The following is a 20,577-nucleotide window of genomic DNA, read 5'->3' as shown; positions in this document are numbered from 1 at the left end:
AAATAATTTTGTTTTTTTTTAAAAAAAAAAAAAAAAACTACAGTGTTCTCTCTTCCCCCATTTCATCGTTCTCTCCTCCCCCTTTTTATCTCTGTCTCTTCCCCCATTTCATCTCTCTTCACTCTCACCTCACTGACGGTCAGCAACAAAGACTACGACGCCGAGCACCGCTAACGACGAGCCAGCCACATCTTCGGCGACGAGCTAAACCCACTTTTTTTGCCACTTCTTTTCTTCTTCAGCAAAGGTGAGAGGATAAGAACAGCTAAGAAAATTGAACCGACTTCTTTTCTTCTTCAGCAAACCCATAATTAATTCAAATATGATAGGAAGCTTCCTTTTCACAAATAAAATACCAACAAACTCATTTGAAACAGAGAATAATCCATGAAAAAATTGAGAATGAAAAAAACGTAATAGACAAGAAGACTGGGCCGGTGAGGGTCTTCGGCGTGGTAGAACAGGTCATCACACGGCGGGGAAGGCCGACGATGGTGGTCGTTGCTGCACAGGGCAAATTTTGGGGGGCGGGGAATATGTGTTTGGGAAGAAAATTGGGGGAAATGAGAAAATGGGTCTAGGGGAAAGGATTGACGATGAAATGGGGGAAGAGTGAACACTGTGTAGTTTTTTTTTTTTTTTTTTTTTAATTTATAGATTTAATATATTTTATTAAGAGCAACACGTGTCACCATTTTATTGGTGGTGACATGGCAACTAACGGAATCTGTTTAAATTTTTTAACGAAATTTGACTATATGAACTAAATTGTTTTTTTGGCATACCCCAAGGACCTCTGAGTTTATTTTGATACCGCATTGAGTGTTTTGTAATTTAGGCCAATCACAAAGACTGATTATGTATTTATCCTTAAAGTTAATTCATATAACACTATGTGATGTCAATATTTGTACGTCTTCTAAAAATAAAAAAGATGTGCATTATGTATTTAGATATACAAATTTTAAATATTGACCATGAAATAGATATGATTTATTTATTTATATTTTTCTATTAAAATAGTCAGGCGAGAGAAATTAACTATAACTATTCTACGTAGACGTAACCATAATAGCACTTGTCCGCATAGAGCCATACATGAGATGTCTAGACGGTAAAAACTGCTGGCGCTCCTTCAAGTTTGACTGAGCCACAATTTGGTTTAGCTCCATCAGGACATTAGTGAAACTCAAGGGGATTAATATTAAAAGGATCGAAAATTCTCATTTTGGAGCTCAAACTCTCATTTTAGTTTTGAAAAATTTCAACTAGATGACATCAGCCGAAGGATGGGCAATGTAGATGCCATATGAAAACCCTATATTAAATAAAGACAAATATAACACTCCCCATAATTTTATATACAATTTCTGTATAATCTTTTGTTTGTCAGCAGTGCTCTGTTCATGGTCCATTTAGATAGGGTTTCTAGAGGCAGCAGCGAGTGCACATGGCATGTGATACCCGTGTACGAAGACCACATGTGCATAGAATCTTGTCTCAGTCGTCAAACTTTTCTTGGGTATTGCCGTATTGCCGTAGGTGTGGTCCCACCGTCGTTTTCTTCTTCCTTATCTTGTTTAATTTCATCATTTTCTTGTCTTTTTCTCTTTTGCCTTTATTTAAGACTCGACTACTACTTACCAAAAAAAAAAAACAAAGGGGCATTTTTCTACTAATTCTATTTTTCTTAATTCGTTTGGTATACGAGGTACTTTTCCTTGGCTAAAAACAGAAGGAAAATAATGAAAAGATAAGATAAACTTCAATAAAATTATTGACTTATTATTATTATTTTTTAAGGAAGATAAACTATTGCATTGATAAAACAATGCTACAAAAGGACCCCAACAATCAACCCAGAGTAGTCATTACTGTGCTCAAAATTAAAATTAAAGCGGAAAAATAGATGTAATCAGATTCGGTCCTATATAAGTCCTTAGCTAAGAGCACTAGTAGCAGATTTTTTTTTGATTTTTTCTAAGTTTAGGACACAAGACTACTTTTTGCTTTCTTATAAAAATATATTTCACAATATTTTCCCTTATCTTTCTCTATACCATTAAAATATTATTTCTTTACAAAATATAAGTTATATACATACCCTCACTTTTTTCATAAAATCCCAACATAATTTTCAATTAAAGACAAAAAGATGAAAAATGACAGGTGAAAGAGAAATGTTTATATAAAATAATGTATAGTGAACTACTTTTGGTTCTCTACACATTGGAAAATACTGTAACAATCCTTGAGGGTTAGTTAAATGTAAGGAATCTTAGGTTTTTTTGAGTTTTTTTGAAATTTTTTCAAAACATAAGAAAAGAAAGAATATATAAAACATCTGCGGCTAGTGCTATAAGAAGCAGAAGAAAGGGCAACCTTAAATGTGGTATGTAGTGATCGAAGATTGGGCAGCTGAAAAAAAAAGAAAGTGCACTGTCAATAATTGCAGTTGATTAATATCTTTTATCTCGCTTTCTTGTACAAATGAGCATGCTTAGCAATGGTTCCAAAAAAGTGCACTATCATCCCACTTTTATTGAGGAATGAGGTGGGAAGGGAGGAACTACAACTGAACACCACCAAAGGAGGCGGTGTGTGTGCCTCATGCGCCAGTGGAATGGGCAGCGCATGGGCTCCTCACGCTGGTGGAGAGGCGGGATATCAGTGGCTCATGGTCAATTTGAGGATGAGAAAGCAAGTGGAGGGGCGCAGGCGTGGCAGAGATGAACTTCCCGGCAATAGATTTTGGTTTATTAAGTTTATATTATATATATATATATACACACTCCAAGCCATAATGGAAATTATACAGAACTCCAAATCACAGAAGATTAAACCTTACTTCTTGTAACTTATAACTCCAAATCCCCTCACACAGAAGATTTAAATCTTGTAACTTATAAATTATCATTCGTAGTCAATAATGACATTTTTTTTCCTTATTTATTGATGTAGAAATATATTTCCATTCTTCAAAAAAAAGAAAAAAAAAAGTGCTTGTTTGTTTGGTTATAAAAAGTATTCTCACTCATAATTTTTTTTTTTTTGTTTTTTTTTTTTTAAAAAAAAATTCACTTAAGACCACTGAATTATCACGCATTTTGAGAAGATCCTCTAAATTTTAACAACTCTCAATTTCAACCCATAAATTTTCAATTTGATGCAATGTACCCCCTCCATCAAATTTTAAACGTTAAAAGTGATAAAATAACCTTTATACCACTGATTTTTTTTATAAAATTTTAAATTTACCTTTAATTTCAAATTAAATATTAAAAAAAAATGAAAATCGAAAGATAATTTGATATTTTTAGTCATTGCCGTTAGATTTTAACGGCTGAATCTGACAGATGGGGTCAATTGAATCAAATTGAAAGTTCATCGGGTTAAATTGAGAGTTTTTAAAATTTACGAGTCTTCTCAAAACACATAGTAGTTTAGGAGTCTAAAAATAACTTTAAAAAAAAAATTAAAAAAAAAAAAATCTTTCCATTCATCTTTAAAACTTCAAAGATTGGAACAATCTCGGTCATCTTTCACTAGGAATTCAAAGATCAAAGAAGAGACCACTAGACCAAAAAATTCTAAACCATGAGTCTCTTTGGTTAGACTTACTACGAATAAGAATTATTTTTGTTTTTTGTTTTTTAGAAAAAAAAAGAATTATGTTGTTAAAATGTATTCTAGATTTGTTTAAAAGAAAATTTTGGTTAACAAAATTATTTTAATGTGACATAAAAGGTCAAAAAAAATAAACAAGTTCATTTAATACAAATTTTTAGTTTTTTTTTTTTTTTTTTTTGTGATGTGATTAAAAGTAATTTTGAGTATTTTATGTGTTGAATTATTTATTAATGCTTTTATTTTTTATTAACAGGCAAAAAGTTTTTGTTTTTGTTTTTTTTTTTTTGAAAATTGTTAATTAATTAATTAAATTTAAAAAGAGAAATAAAAGAAAAAAAAAAAGATTAGAAAAGTTTGTTGGTTGAACAGTAAATTGTTTTCTAAGGATTAAAAAAAGAGTACTGTTGATGCACGTCGGGCGTTGTCTTTAGCATCACCCAAAAAAAAGAAAGAGAAAAAGACATAAAGTTCCTGGGATTGTGACATCAGTATGAGGCATCTGGGTGTGCTGCGTGCTGTCTGTACTGTTGCTCTTGAACTCTTTAAAGACAAAAGTCCAGCAGGAGCTCAAGGCTTCTGTGTCTCCCAGAAATGGCGGTGGAGATAGAAACAACCAGAAAGAGTCTGGTTTTTGCTGTTAATGGAGAGAGGTTTGAGCTCTCCAGTGTTGACCCTTCAACTACTGTGCTGGAGTTCTTGCGTTCCCAGACTCGCTTCAAGAGTGTGAAGCTCGGCTGTGGTGAAGGTTGGTTTCTGTCTGTGTGTGTTGCTTTAACTGCAATCTTTGTAATGGACTCTTGTGTTTCATTCGTCTTGAATAAAGGGCTTTTGACATTTTTTAGAACATGGGCTTTGTTTTCTATGTCTTTGTATTATACGTATATATAAGAAAGTTTGTTTAATCGATTGGTTTGCTTCTGATTGATTTTCCTCTTTAGGCAAATGGATTGGAATATGTTGTTGGTTAACGTGTCATTGAGAATCTGTGTTTTTCTTCTCTTACAGTACTGGATGGTTGTTTGGTCTGACCATATTTTTGTTTGTTTGCTAAGAAAATAGAGGAAAAGAAAAAATGGTTATAGTTTGGAATCTTGGATTATCATCATTATCTGGGACCTTAGCAACTAATATCCTACACTGTCCGGGTTGTCTTTGTAATTGAGTGTTCTGATGATTTTTTTTTTTTTTTTTTTTTTTCTTCTCTGGAAAGTAAGATAAAGCTGTAATTCAAACTCTCTCTCTCTCTCTCTCTCTCTCTCTCAAGCAATCTCTTTCTGTTATTCTGATGATTCTGAGATTTGTGTCAGCTTTTCAATTATCTTACTATGCCTGGAAATGGATTTGTGTAGCATATAAATTGTCTCCAAATAACTTAGAAATGATTTGCTTAGATGGTGTATAATTTATGGTTGCAGGTGGTTGCGGTGCTTGTGTAGTTCTACTTTCAAAGTATGACCCTGTACTTGACCAGGTTGAGGATTTTACAGCAAGTTCGTGTCTCACTCTACTTTGCAGTGTAAATGGATACTCTATTACAACAAGTGAAGGCCTTGGAAACAGCAAAGATGGGTTCCACCCAATTCATCAAAGGTTCACTGGTTTCCATGCTTCTCAATGTGGGTTTTGTACTCCTGGAATGTGTGTTTCACTCTTTGGGGCTCTGGTCAATGCTGAAAAGACCAATCGACCAGAGCCCTCTCCTGGATTCTCCAAGCTGACCGTTTCTGAAGCCGAAAAGGCTATTTCAGGAAACCTCTGTCGCTGTACTGGGTATAGATCAATAGCTGATGCCTGCAAGAGTTTTGCAGCTGATGCTGATATTGAGGATTTGGGCTTAAACTCTTTTTGGAGAAATGGAGATAGTAAAGAAGTTAAAATAAATAGATTACCTTTCTATAACCATAATAAAGAGATTTCTACATTTCCTGAGTTCTTGAAGAAGGAAATCAGATCTTCCATGCTTTTGGATTCTAAAAGATTTAGCTGGTACAATCCTGTTAGTGTCGAGGAACTTCAAAGCTTATTGGAGTCCATTGAGGCTGATAATGGAAGCTTGATTAAATTAGTTTCTGGTAACACGGGAATGGGTTATTACAAGGAATTAGATCGCTATGACAGATATATTGATATAAGGTATATTCCCGAGCTCTCATCAATTAGAAAAGATCCAGCAGGGATCGAGATTGGAGCAACTGTGACAATCACTAAAGCGATTGAAGCTTTAAGGAAAGAAAACAAATGTGAAGTTCACTCAAAGGGTGAGATGGTGTTCAAAAAGATTGCCAACCATATGGAGAAGATTGCTTCAGGGTTCGTCCGGAATACAGCTAGTGTAGGGGGAAATTTGGTGATGGCACAACGGAAACATTTTCCTTCTGATATTGCTACAATACTTCTTGCTGTGGGTTCAATGGTAGATATAATGAATGGTCCTAGACGTGAAAAGATTATGTTGGAAGAGTTTCTGGAAAGGCCTCCGTTGGATTCCAATAGTGTACTTCTAAATGTTAAAATCCCAAATTGGGAATCGATAAAAAATATTTCTTGTGAAACTAACACTATGTTGCTGTTTGAAACCTATCGAGCTGCACCCCGACCTCTTGGAAATGCATTGCCCTATTTAAATGCTGCTTTCTTGGCTGAACTTTCTCGATGTAAACCTTCTGGTGAAATTATTATAAACAACTGTCAGCTGGCTTTTGGTGCTTATGGGGCTAAACATGCAATCAGAGCAAAAAAGCTGGAGGATTTTTTAGCTGGAAAAATTTTAAGTGTAGGTGTTTTATATGAAGCTATCAAATTAGTTAGAGCAACTGTAATACCTGAAGATGGCACTTCCTCTCCTGCTTATAGGTCAAGCTTGGCCATAGGTTTTCTTTTTGATTTCCTTAGCCCCTTAATTGACAATAGTGGTGAAATTTCTAATGGTTTGTTGGATGGATATATGAGTAATGTTTTGGTCAAGGATTTCAAAATAAACCACAATTATGTCCAGCTTGATCATAATAAAACCCGAGCTTTGCTATCATCTGCTAAGCAGGTGATTGGATTGAGTACAGAGTATCATCCAGTTGGTGAGCCAATTACAAAATCTGGAGCTTCCATCCAAGCTTCTGGTTTGTTATACTGCTCGTGATTATGTGCATCATAAACATGGTTTTCTTTTTTATTTATTTATTTAAATTATGTTCTATCATGTCGTTTATTTCTAGCATCTGTCTGCTCTTTACTGGTGTCATGTTTATTGTTTGAAACTTGACCCATGCATTAAGGCCTGAATGGGTTGGACAATTCGAACTTTTAACTTACAAGGTTCTCTAAATTTGCCTTTTCTCCATCTTTGAGCTTGTTAGAATGCATGCTATAATAAGTTGTACTATTCTGGAAGAAATGAGGTGCCCAGTGAGGTGTCCCGGCCAGCTATCATTATCAGGAATGTTCCTCACTCTATTGTAGCCACTTCTGTATATATATATGGAATGAATAGCAGAGGGCTGGATATAGAAAAAATCAGCTCCTCCTTTCATACATTTTCTTCTATTTTGATTAACAGAGCTAAAGTTTTAACTGGTGTTAAAATCATTGCTCTTTTTCTTGGGAAATTACTGCAAGCAAGCCTGTTCATAAATTACCCCAGATAGGACCTTCCCCCCATACCTTCTCCTGAGAACTCACTGTAACTTATGTAACTAGTGTTACATAGGTTATCTGCTTCATTATGATCAATTATACCATCTAGCCTAGACAACAGCGATTGATCAGACCACACCTCTTTTCCTTTTGCTTTTTGTTACATCCATTCAACTACTGCTGCAAGCTCTTAAATTAAACTAGATGGCTCACTCATACTGTTCAATTGTCTAGGTGAGGCTATCTATGTGGATGACATTCCTTCACCAGCAAATTGCCTATATGGATCATTCATTTATAGCACAAAACCTTTGGCACTGGTAAAGGGCATAAAATTCCAGCCTAAACCATATCCAGATGGATTGGCTGCAGTTATTACTTATAATGACATCCCTACAGGTGGAGAGAATATAGGATCAAAGACCATATTTGGTACTGAACCTTTATTTGCTGAGGAGCTTACAGAGTGTGCTGGTCAGCGTCTTGCCTTTGTGGTAATTCCTGATTCCATTATTCTTGTCTAGGAATATGTGGCCTTCATTTCCATTAACTGTAAATGTATACACTTTGAAGATAATATACAAATGCATTTACTTCCTTTTTGAGGTTTCTACATGATCTACTTATTAAAATGACTTTGTAGGTTGCAGATACACAGAAGCATGCAGATATGGCCATAAAGTTCGCGGTGGTTGATTATGACATGGAAAATCTTGAACCTCCAATTCTCTCTGTTGAAGAGGCTGTTAAGAAATCTAGCCTTTTTGAGGTTCCTTCTTTCATTTACCCAAAACAAGTTGGTGATATATTGGAAGGAATGGCTGAAGCTGATCAGAAGATTGTTTCTGCTGAGGTACTTGTCATCCATATGCCATTGTTCTTTGCTTCTCCTACCCAACCTCCTACCACCCCAAGCCCACCTACTCTTTGAGCATGTATAATTTCACTCAATTTAAATGTAACCTGCCATTAAAAAAAAAAAAAAAAAAAGAATTGTTGACATTGTTACACTGATTCAGCATCTTTTCAGTCACCCAACAAATAAGAAAATGCATTCTTATGGTCAAAATTTTGGGGAATTGTAACATTCAGATTAAACTTGGATCCCAATATTATTTCTACATGGAGACACAAACTGCCCTTGCTGTACCAGATGAAGACAACTGCATGGTGGTTTATAGTTCAAGCCAGGTCCCTGAGTGGACACACATTGTGATTGCAAGATGTCTTGGTATTCCTCATCATAATGTTCGTGTAATTACAAGACGAGTTGGGGGAGGCTTTGGTGGAAAGTCCGTAAAAGCCATGCCTGTGAGTATCTTCTTGTATGTATCTCCGTAGTTCAACATTTTGACAAGATTATATCTTCATTATTGATACTCTGCCAACAAGTCCAATCCAAAAGTAAGCATTTTTAATCACAGTAGAATTGAATCTGAATTTTCTGCAGTTAAGGTGACTACCTTTCTAGGAAGACAAATTTTCTATTAATTTAGATGAGGAACTTCTTTTATTCAGCAAGATGAAGCAACCTGGGCACTCAATTCTGTTTTAGCCTGTTACGATTTTCTTCAATGCCTATCATAAATTGCTTGAGACTTGCTTGGATTTCTGTTGGTTGAAAATGTTTGTTTATTTTCTTCCTTTTTAATTTGTGCAGTCCAGTGTTTTTTTCTTAGTGATCTCTCTCTCTTTCAACACGTTTTTTTCAATTGACTTTTCAGCAAGATGAAGTAACCCGGCACTCAATTCTGTTTTAGCCCATAAGAATTTTATTGGATGCCCATCATAAAGTGTTTGAGACTTGCTTGAATTTCCGTTGGTTGAAAATGAATATTTATTTTCTTCCTTTTTAGTTTGTGTGGTCCAGTTTTTTTCTTAGTGAGCTCTCTCTCTCTCTCATCATGTTTTTTTTATTGGTTTGGTACTCTTTTATCATTTGATAGAAGTGATTAAGTAATCTATTGCTACAAGTTTACAAATTATCCATTGGCACAAACTTAAACTGTGATGTTTTAGGTTGCTACAGCATGTGCACTTGCAGCACACAAATTGCGGCGCCCTGTCAGGATTTATCTTGATCGCAAGACTGATATGATAATGGCAGGAGGAAGGCATCCCATGAAGATAACATACAGTGTAGGATTCAAGTCTAATGGGAAGATTACAGCATTACAACTTGAGATATTGATTGATGCTGGGTTGTCTGCAGATATAAGTCCAGTGATGCCTCATAATGTGCTGGCTGCACTTAAAAAGTATGACTGGGGTGCTTTATCTTTTGATATAAAGGTGTGCAAAACAAACCATTCAAGTAAATCTGCAATGCGGGCACCTGGGGAAGTACAAGGATCATTTATTGCCGAAGCTGTAATTGAACATGTAGCATCTGTACTTTCGATGGAAGTGGATTCTGTCAGAAGCATAAATCTCCACACATACAACAGCCTTAGCTTATTCTATGAGGGTGGTGCAGATGAACCTTTCGAGTATACTCTACCTTCGATCTGGGATAGTTTGGCCATGTCTTCAAGCTTATGCCATAGGACAGAAATGGTGAAAGAGTTTAATAGGAACAATAAATGGAGGAAAAGGGGCATTTCTCGAATACCCATTGTGCATGAAGTGATGTTAAGACCAACTCCGGGGAAAGTAAGCATTTTAAATGACGGGTCTATCGTTGTTGAAGTTGGTGGGATTGAACTTGGCCAGGGGCTTTGGACAAAGGTAAAACAGATGGCTGCATTTGCTCTCAGTTCAGTCAAATGCGATGGAGCTGGGGACCTGTTGGATAAAGTGCGGGTCATACAATCTGATACCTTGAGTTTAATTCAAGGGGGTTTTACTGCAGGGAGCACAACATCTGAGTCAAGCTGTGAAGCAGTGAGGCTTTGCTGCGATATTTTGGTTGAGAGACTCAGGTCTCTCAGGGAAAGGTTGCAGGAGCAAATGGATTCTATCCAATGGGAGATGCTTATTGATCAGGTAGCTATTTGCACTGTGGACAATCTATTTTGATAATTTCCATCTCCTTTGGAGAATGGCATGTGTTAATTAAGACCTTATCGTACCAAGTCTTTATATACAGTAGATATTTGAATAATATTGACTTCCTATTACCTAAGGTCCTATTGTGTTTTCAGAATTTCAACTTAAAAGTTGTTGCAAAGTTTGAACTGAAGAAGTTGCAAAAATCACTATGTTTTGTCCGCAAAATGTTATAGTTGGGGCATAGATCTTAATTTAAACTTTTTGACCTAAAGCAGGACTGTAAACAGAATTACCAAAATCTGATATGGGAAGGTAATTGATGCGAGACAGCTACTTAATTTGGAGATTTGGCTGCCCTACAATGCGAAGAGAGATTAGATTTTAGGTTTTGTTTAAGAATTATGGAGGGTTTGGATTTAAAACAATGCAAGCAAACTAAGACCCAAGATGCTGTCCAGGTGCTGGGAACTGTAATGAACAGTAATGTGAAGAGAAACCTTTTTCTGCTATTGATAGTGTTAAAACATTAATTAAATGATTAAATTCACATTTTCCTATCAACTTAAGCTTTTAGAATAAGTGACTTTTTAACTTGGTATTAGAGTAGAGGTTCTGAGTTCAAACCTGAACTCTACAACTTATCTAATTTCAGTTAAATATTTCACGTGTTGGGTATCACTAATTGACAATTTGAGTCTACATGTGAGAGGGAGTTTTAGAATATTAATTAATGATTAAATTCACACTTTTCTATCAACTTAAACTTTTGGAATAAGTGGCGATTTAACGAATATTGGGCTGTTTTAGGGTTTAAGGATTTGTAGTATTAATTGAGGTTTGAAAAATGGTTTGCTGGAGGCCTGGGTGGTGGCTTGAACTTAAAGCAAAAGAATTAAAGGAAAACACAGAAAAAGATAGCAGAGCTTAAATTCTCATCCAGGCTTTCTAGGATCTCACGCAGGAAAATTTAGTTGGAGTCTCACTGTTAAATGAAAGCATAATATGCTGAAAATTTATTTATCAGAGTACTTTAATTGTTTTCTAGAAGACCATAGGACTTGCTCATACAGAAGCAAAATCCTAAAAGAATGTGGAAGACAAAAAGCTCCTACTTAGAAAGAGAAGGAAAAGAGTTCATAACAGTCATAAGAGACCCAAACCACACCCAAACAAGAACAAAACTAAGCTTAATACCAAACAATTACGATTTCCGAAAGGAAACAATGGAGAGTTGTTATTTGACCCTAAATTTAAATGCACACTCTTTTAGGAGATATTTAATGTGGGATAGGACTTAGGAGGGTGGTGGAAAAGAAGGAGGATTGTGTTTCCTTTCGTATACTTCCTATGTATGTAGGGGCGCCTTCCGCTTTTTATTAAAATTTTCGATTATATATATATATATATATATATATATATATATATATATATATATATATATATAGTTGAAAAATATGATCTTTTAATTTCTGTGCAATATAGAATCTTATTTTATTTATTTATTTTTTTGATAAGTAATGTTGAATATATCAAAAAACGCTGAGGAGCGCAACCCTAGTACACGGGTAGTACACAAGAGAACGCCTAAGAGGGAGAGGAGAATAGAACAAGAAAATCAGAATAGCTAATCACTAAAGGAGCTAGGTAAGCAGATGTTCAAGTAAAGAGAAAGAAGAAGAAAAAGGATTTGAGCTCCTTCTGTTTGTCTTAATTTCTGAAGTTGCAAAAGGGCTAGTATTATGTTCTCACGCTTTCTGTTTGTCTTTCAAAGCTTGTGGAAGAATGTCAAATGTCACCATTTGATATTTATGTTTTTAATACTGATTTCTATTTATTGCTTAAGGTTAGTCAATATATATGTTGTTACCAAGTGTTGATCTGGGTTTCCTTGGGACTATGCCTTCATGTCTCTCTTTCATTGCCTCCTCCAAACCCTTTTTTTTTTTTAAAAAAAAAAAGAAAAACGAAAAGTCGGAGAATGAAGGATGACAAGCACTTTATGCTTGCTCATATTATATATTCATCGTTAATTTAATTTTTTTTGATAAACCTGAAACCATTACTTTTGGAAAAATATTTATTTTGCCCAAAACAAAACTGACCGTTTACAGTTTTTAGACATTGAGTGAGGTCATACTTCCAGTTTCAACTTTTAGTCATGTATATGAAATTGTGGACCTATGCATGGCACGTTATGTATCTCTTCAAAAGCACTCTAGCTTGGCAATGAACCTTTGCATTGAGACCCTTTTTTGTGGTTTAGGAAACTCCAAATACTTCCCATGAAATTGTAAAATTTTTTTTTTTTTTCTTCCAAAAAAAGGCTGTTTTGTTTTTTTTCTTCTTGTTTATCTGTGAGTGCATGGAATGCTCTCAAACCTTAATATATATCAAATCTGATTGACAATTTATGGAATGCCTGATTCTGAGGTTCAATGATTTATCTTGATTAATAACATTAATTAGTTATTAAAATGTAATTCAAGAAATATCTTCACTTGGTTTTGGATCCCCTTTCTAAATTTGGTGTCTGAGTGTATAAATAAAAGGCATAATTTTGTAAAGTAGGCGCATGCTGTATGAAGAATGGCCCATATGAACCCCCAGGAGGCAGGATATTAACTTGCACTTTTCTTTTGAAATATTCTTGATTTGATACATTACATCTTTTCCATCTGACTCAAATCTATAAAAATGTAGGCACACCTTCAAGCTGTGAACTTATCGGCAAGTTCTTACTTCGTCCCTGACCTTACTTCCATGCGATACCTAAATTATGGTGCTGCAGTGAGTGAGGCATGTTTATATCTAACACCATATTTCTTCCACATGTTTTTTTTTTTTTTAAACTAGAGAAGTGCTTCTTCAAGTAAAGTTTCATGAGGGCACTATGGAACCGTTCCGGTGTACCATATTGCAGAACAGAGCATACTACAGTGAAATTTACTAATATCAGTTGAAACACTAACACAAAACTATGCTGTCACAGGTGGAGGTAAATCTTTTGACAGGAGAAACCACAATTTTGGAAACTGATATTATCTATGATTGTGGGCAGAGTCTCAACCCTGCCGTGGATTTAGGACAGGTTTGTCTGTTTTGACCCATGTGCTACTAAAAATCTCTCTCACGCACTACATGGGTGTTTGTGTGTGTATTCTTCTTTGGGTGTCATACTTTCCTAGCAAAATGAAGGTGTCTCATATGTCATTTAGTCTACATTCTACATGTTATTGCTTTGGAAAAGTTTAATATGCGTGAAAAAGGATTTTTCATGATGATATTCCAATCATTGTCATTTCTTCACATCTGGTTCTGAATGTTGGCTGTTACTAGTGTAACGAAATAAGACAGAGGAAATTGAAATGGGAAGAAAGCTAGGAAATGGAATGGAGCTACAGTTTCTACGTAGCTCATTCCTCCTTGGTTTATTAAATAGAAAAGCTAAATTACAAGAATATTTTATTTTGTACTATGACAGCTATTGGAGATAGCTCATTCGGACACTTGGCCTTCGTCTAGAAGGTTTACATATTACTCCCTATACTCTTAAGAAATTACATATTATTCCACAAATATTCATACATTCACTCTAATACTCCTCAAGCTGCAGCGTATATATCATATAAGCCTTGCCCAGCTTAGAACAAATAATCCCCCCTTTGTATTTGTTTCACTGGCTAATGAGATCTACATGGACTTGCATTAATTTAAGGTGCTTCTTGCAGATTGAGGGAGCTTTTGTCCAAGGAATTGGGTTTTTCATGCTTGAAGAATACCTGACAAATTCAAATGGATTAGTGGTTGTGGAAGGCACATGGACGTACAAGATTCCTACACTCGACACCATACCCAAACAATTCAATGTTCAAGTACTGAACAGTGGACATCACAAAAAACGTGTTCTCTCTTCGAAAGGTACGTTCCTTCAAATATTTGCATCTTATGCAAATGGCTTTTATTGAAAAAGCTTGAAGATGTTTCAAAACTAATTAGTCGCTCTCTTGTATACTCCCTGTGTATTTGGATTGCACCCCTCTGCGCTCTTTAATGCATTATTACTTATAAAAAAAAAAAAAGTTTCAAAACTAATTAAAAGATTGAAAGAATAAAATGTACCATTTATCTCAATAGAAGGAGATTTGTTACTGGTAGATTTTTGTAGGTGTTTGAGGCTATAAGACCATACCTGAACTGAGAACGTTTTTGCAAGACCAAGATTTCAGTAAAATATTGTGTCTAACTTTTTCAGCAATTTTGATATCTAGCTTCTAGTAATTGGCTTATTCAATCAATCGAGTCCATAATAGGTAATGGATAACAATATAATAAAATTCTATGTTTGAGCGTACGGAAGGGTTCCTCGGGGAATTCTTCCCCCCTGGTATAGTTGTGAATTGTGAACAGACAATCAAATTACCTCTCCTAATAAAGCATCCGCCAGACTTTTCTCAATACAATTCATATTTAGTCAGTTATGTCATTTTTCTTAAACTGCCGACTTTGAGCATTTCGACATGTTTCTTAAGTAGACAGACATAGTCTTTTGTTATCCCATGGAATATGTCTGTCTACTTTCAGACAAACTCCTTCGTGGAAAATAATTTGGAAGCTGTCTACTTTCACATGTTTGGTGAGCTAAAATGTGGGGAAACAATGACTTTAGGGTCCTAAGATTGTCTGAGAAATGGTTAGGGCTTGTGGATTGATTGGGATTCTAGAGTAGCTTAGCATCTTCAAGGCAAATGTTGAACAACTGGGAAACAAGTTGTATTACTGAACAGCTTTTAGGTTGGTTTTGATTGGTTAATTGTGGGCTAAGGAGTAACAAGAACTTGAGTTCAAGGTTTTCTAAAAGGGATATGGATGGTTGTACGGTGTTGGGGCTGAACTTAAGTGCTTTCAGGGCTGTGAACAGTTTCTAAGAAGAGTATTTGTTAGGATAAATAAAATCAAGAGGGGAAGGAAGAAACAGCAAACGAGACAGGAAGGAAATTAAGCAACAATAAAATTTTGTGTTAACTCAAACAGCCACCAGGTAAAATGTCTTTTATATTCTTGTAAAATTATATAAAAATAAACTTTGCCCTTAATTAATTTTTTAAAAAAAAGTAAAACAGTAAAAGAAGAAAGAGGCAGTGGGTCAGAAATGTTCACTTTTTAAAAAATATATATATATATTAATGGGGATATTTTAGTCATTTTGGCATCCTCTGTTAGAATTTTCTGTAACGGAGGGGTGAAATTAAAAGGGGCCGCAAATAGAATACTTACATTGCAACTTTTGATAATTCAAGTTCAACATTACAAAATGTATGGGGAGATTTGTTACAGTGAAAGAGAGAGAGAGAGAGAGAGAGAGAGAGAGGAGGGGGGGGGGGGGGGGGTGGGGAACTGAATGCCAAACAGAGACTTTGCAGCTTAAACAAGACTCACTACTTTAATTGGACCTCTTGCCCATGGCTATGGCATCAATGCAATGCCATCAGGGACAGTGATGAGTTTGTAGTCAGATAAAATCAAGTAGTTATTAAAAAAAAAAAAAATTAAAATTAAAAAAAAAAAAAAACTGAAAACTGTTTTCATGCAGCTTCGGGTGAGCCGCCATTAGTTCTAGCAGCTTCAGTACACTGCGCTACTAGAGCAGCTATCAAAGAAGCCAGAAAACAGCTTCTCTCTTGGAGCAGCCAAGATGGGTCTACCACTACATCAACAGCATTCCAATTGGAGGTTCCTGCCACCATGCCCGTTGTGAAGGAGCTCTGTGGGCTGGAAGGCGTGGAGAGGTACTTGGAATGGTCAATGGGCACAAAGTGAAAGGATATTCACCTCACAAAGATCCTACTAGCTGAGAGCTGTTTGCTACTCGGAATCAATGAAACATGAAGTAATTAATCTTGGTGGCTTGCAGGTGATTATGATAACTGCTGAAACGATGGAGCTCCAGTTTATTATTGGGGTGTAGTGTTTTCATTCTTCTTCTTTTTTCCAAATTTGTTCACAGGAGAAATAGCAAAGGTAGTAGATAAATCTTTGTATTTTCTGGCTAGCTGATTATGTGTTGTGGTTAAGCTTAATGGAAGGGGAATTACTATTAGATTCTTGATCTTTTGTTTTTTTTTTAAGGGTAAAACACAGGATAACCTCTTGTGATTTGGTTGGGTGGTGTTCTCCAAAGTTAAAGTTTGGTACCTCTCAAGCACAGAAACAACGTTTGGTTGGAGTTGTGATTGGAGTTGTTTCACATGCTTTAACTCTTGAGTCTCCATCATTCTTCTCTCGGTGGTGGAGTACGCTACTAGAGCAATACCCACAAAATCCATAGACAGATAGAGGGAGAGAGTAAAACAGTGTGTTCCACTGTTTTTTTACACTTCTATCGTAAAAAAAAAACATTGAACATTATTCAGCCGTTACTCCTCTTGGGTTGCCCACTGATGGCGCCCAATTTACTACATCTCTCATTCTCACACAGTGGGTACGGTCCAACTATGCATCTCTCTATTTGTTTTTTAGTCATATTTATAAAGTTAAATAGATTGTGGGACCATCGACCAATCCTGTATAAAAATGTTGAAAGCACTATACTAAATCTTGTAAGGATTAGCAAAGCAACTTTCATAGAAGTGTTTCATTATGCCCTGACGCATTTGGTCACATCAAATTAAGCATCTCTAATTCCTTTAGAGCTTAATATCTAATAACAATGCTTAACCGCCACAAAACATGATGTACTCAAGATTATGTAACAACATTCAAGAGGAAACACAACCTGCCGGTAGCGAATACAAAAACAATACGGAAATGTTACCAAATAGTCTTCCCTTCGCCCTTATGTTAGATAGCTTCAGTCCAATCGCTTTTCAGCAATGCTCCTTTAGACTGCGTCGTACATGGTCATGGGCAATATTCTATAGTAACAAAAACTAAAACCTCAACTTCGTGACATAGTCAAAAGTCACATAGGGCATAAATAAGGTTGATTAGCACCAAATATTACACATTTAAGTCCCTTAACTCGCATATGTTAATTTCTTAACATTGTTATTTGTTTGATTTTGTGTTGTTTTAGTGTTTTTAGGTGTTTAATAAAACCATTGATTTTGGGCTTAAAGCACACTTTGAGAGGACCTAGCACATGTCTCAGTAATTCGACCATAACTTTCTGCTCGAGTATCGGATTGAGGTGAAACAAGTGGCAGTGGAAAGATATCTTAAAATAATACAAATCATTATGAAACACAAATTTTCTAATTCGGACATTTGCTATGCCAAAATTTCCCCGCAAAATAAGATCACAAATCTGCCAATTTCAGCCATGTGCGTAAGCGCACCACAAGTGGGATCGAGAGCACTCGCGCTGAAAAGTCCGAAAAGAGCCCAAATCCACCCTAGAGAAGGTTTTCAGTCTCCTAGTCCAACTAGGAGACTGACCTACGGATTTTCTGGGCTTCCTAGGACCTCTGTGGCTTGTTTAATCCCTATAAATAGACCCCTAAGCTTCAAGAGAATGTGTGGTTATTTTTATACATTTATTATCTTCTTGGAGGCCTGACAAGTTGAAGAGGAGAAGATCATGGCAGGAGGCCATCCCAACACCACGATGAGTAGCTAATTCTGTAATAAGGCGTTGATGTAGCCCTTTCTAAGTAACAATGATTTAATTGTATTTTAATTTGGGTTTTTCTATATTATGCATGATGGTTGTATAACTGTGAGAATTGATCTTAATGTTTATATTCAATCATTATGAATTTCTTATCTTGTCTTAGAAAGTCTTTTATATTGATTGAACTCAATCCTTCATATTTTGTGATTATGTGAATGATTGTTATACAACAGTTTTAATTGACACATAATAAATAGGATTAGATAGACCATGCCTAGGGAAGACGGATTGTACTACACCCTAGTTTAATGTAATTTAGGTAGACATTTCTTACCAACCGAAAATAGTTTATACTATTCCACTGATTGTGTGTATCCTATTAAGGAATTAGATAAGCCATACCTATGAAAGACGGATCATACTGCATCTTAGTAGTTAGGTGGACGATCCGTGCCAACCGAAGATGGGTTATACTTATTTCTTAAATTATGGTATTTTCTTGACTACTCGAGTGAAATAAGCCCTATATCATGCATAATATGAATTTCCCTTATTAATTTGTAATTGACCATTGTTATGCGGTTAGTGGTGAAATCAACCCTCCTATTCTTTCTCTCATCGCTACTATCTTTACTTTTATGCATTTAATTTAGTTATAAACAAAAACCAATCAAACTTCTTTTAATTAAGTAGAATTAATCTTGAAAAACTTGATAACAACACCCCGCAGTCCTAGAAGTTTGACACCCTCTATATAGCCCTATCCGACAAGGATTTGTTCTATTGCGAGTGATTATTTTTCTTATTGATATATTTTGGTACACAAAAAGACCGCATCAAAGGTCATTAATAATGACTTACGGTAACTCACAATGAGAAAGTAGGGATCGATTAACTCACCTCCATTGTTAGTCAAACAAGCACATGTAGTACAAAATACATGCTATAGTAGAGTTCTCTTTCCAAATGAGCATATGTCAAAACTCAATATATGTACAAACTTTAGTCTAGACACTACCTAATCTCCTAACCCAAGTCCTCTATTTGCTCACCACCTTAGGTGCCAAATTAAATTTTTGTATCTAGTTAATCGCAAACTACATAGATTGTATGCTATCCATGCACGATCATTAACCAAAAAATAAAAGACCTCATCTTAGCCCCAGCTAATGCAACATATTTATGTGTCAACCAACTCTAGGTACTACATAAGCATCAAGTGGCACAATGTCTCATCTCTGCTCGCTACTTAAGTGTTAGAGGCTATTACTCGCGTGAGTGAGCCAACCTAAACATTTCGACATACATTTTTACCATGTCATTGAATACATGATAAATATGTATGCGCTTTCCAGATGTTCATAGCCACGCCACAATGATTATAAAATATACCACAATTGTGTGCACGACAAGCAAAATCATCATCTAGAAGAGAAATATGGTCAACTACAAACATTTAAACTAAAAAACTCAAGCAGTGTTTTACAACCATTTCTTTCAATGTGCAGCTACACATGTAGTGACTATAGAAAAATAATGTGCCTCCCGCTCTTCTTTTGCTTGGAGGAGTATTCATAGTTCGTGTGACGTACTTAAGGAGGGATTGATATGGAGGATTGGGAATGGAGCAAAAGTGGGTATTTGGAAGGATAAATGGCTACCTCAATCTTCTACATTTATGGTGCAATCTCCGCCATGGCTACTAGATCCGAATGCAAGAGTATGTGATCTTATTTATGGGGATACAAAGTGGTGGAAATCTGCTTTGCTGGAAAATGTTTTTGATAAGGAGGATGCCCTACTTATACACTCTTTGCCGGTCAGTGTCTCCAACCAAGAAGATAGGCAAGTATGGAGGGGAACCAAAAATGGTTTATTTACTGTTAATTGTGCCTATTACATCCAAAAAGAGTTGGAAGAAAAGGGGGTGGCAGAGAGTTCCTTAGGTAAGGAGGTTTGTCGGGTATGGTGTAGTATTTGGGGATTGAAAGTACCAAATGTCGAAAAAACTTTTTATGGTGAACTTGCCATGATATTCTTCCCACCCGATCGAGCAAACTTACATCGAAGGAAAATTATTCCAGATTCTTTATGTCCAATATGTGGTCTTGCAGCCAAAACAACCATTCACATCATTTGGCAATGTCCTTCAGCCATGGATGTATGGTGTGTGGGGAATGTAAAACTGCAGAAGATGTCTATTGATGGAACTAGATTCATACAAATTGTTGAAAATGTTTTTGCAAAGTGTGATTTGGAGGAGACACGACAATTTGTAGGAATTGCAGAAGGATCTGGTTAAGAAGAAATGATGTCGTGCATGGAAGCCTTTTTACCCATCCTAACGTGCTGGTCCAGGGAATTCTTCGGTCCATGGAGGAATTTTATATGGCTACAAGTAAGGGAGATGCGACTGTTGCGACACCATGTATGCCTGTTGTTCCAAGCCCAATGATTTGGGCAACACCTACTACCGGATGGATTAAGGTAAATTGGGATGCTTCTTCATAAAAGAACCATGGTCGTATGGGTTTTGGGGTGGCGGTGCGGGATGAGAAGGGGATATTGGTTGCAGTGCTATGTAAAACCATTGTGGGGTGTCTTGACCTGTCGGTGGCGGAGGCAAGGGCGTTGTTGCTGGCGACTAATCTGTGCTAGGAGTTGGGTTTTAGTACTATTCATTTTGAAGGCGATGCCCAAGTGGTGATAAATGCGGT

At 36.0% G+C, this 20,577-nt stretch overlaps 1 protein-coding gene across 1 annotated transcript; it reads left to right on the top strand.

Moving 5' to 3' along the window:
• The first annotated feature begins 4,142 nt into the window (after positions 1 to 4,142).
• Positions 4,143 to 16,311, top strand: LOC132163262 (indole-3-acetaldehyde oxidase). Its single transcript, XM_059573473.2, has 10 exons — positions 4,143 to 4,375; positions 5,046 to 6,746; positions 7,495 to 7,754; positions 7,904 to 8,113; positions 8,353 to 8,571; positions 9,280 to 10,245; positions 12,952 to 13,047; positions 13,241 to 13,339; positions 13,980 to 14,169; positions 15,842 to 16,311. The coding sequence occupies exons 1-10, from the start codon at positions 4,222 to 4,224 to the stop codon at positions 16,066 to 16,068; spliced, it is 4,122 nt and encodes a 1,373-aa protein (XP_059429456.2). The 5' UTR covers positions 4,143 to 4,221; the 3' UTR covers positions 16,069 to 16,311.
• The last annotated feature ends 4,266 nt before the right edge of the window (positions 16,312 to 20,577 follow it).

The sequence above is a fragment of the Corylus avellana genome, chromosome 8, assembly GCF_965113065.1.
Source record: "Corylus avellana chromosome 8, dhCorAvel1.hap1.2, whole genome shotgun sequence".
Taxonomy (NCBI): Eukaryota; Viridiplantae; Streptophyta; class Magnoliopsida; order Fagales; family Betulaceae; genus Corylus; species Corylus avellana.
The sequence above is the reverse complement of the archived record's forward strand: the minus strand, read 5'-3'. Positions and strand labels throughout refer to the sequence as shown.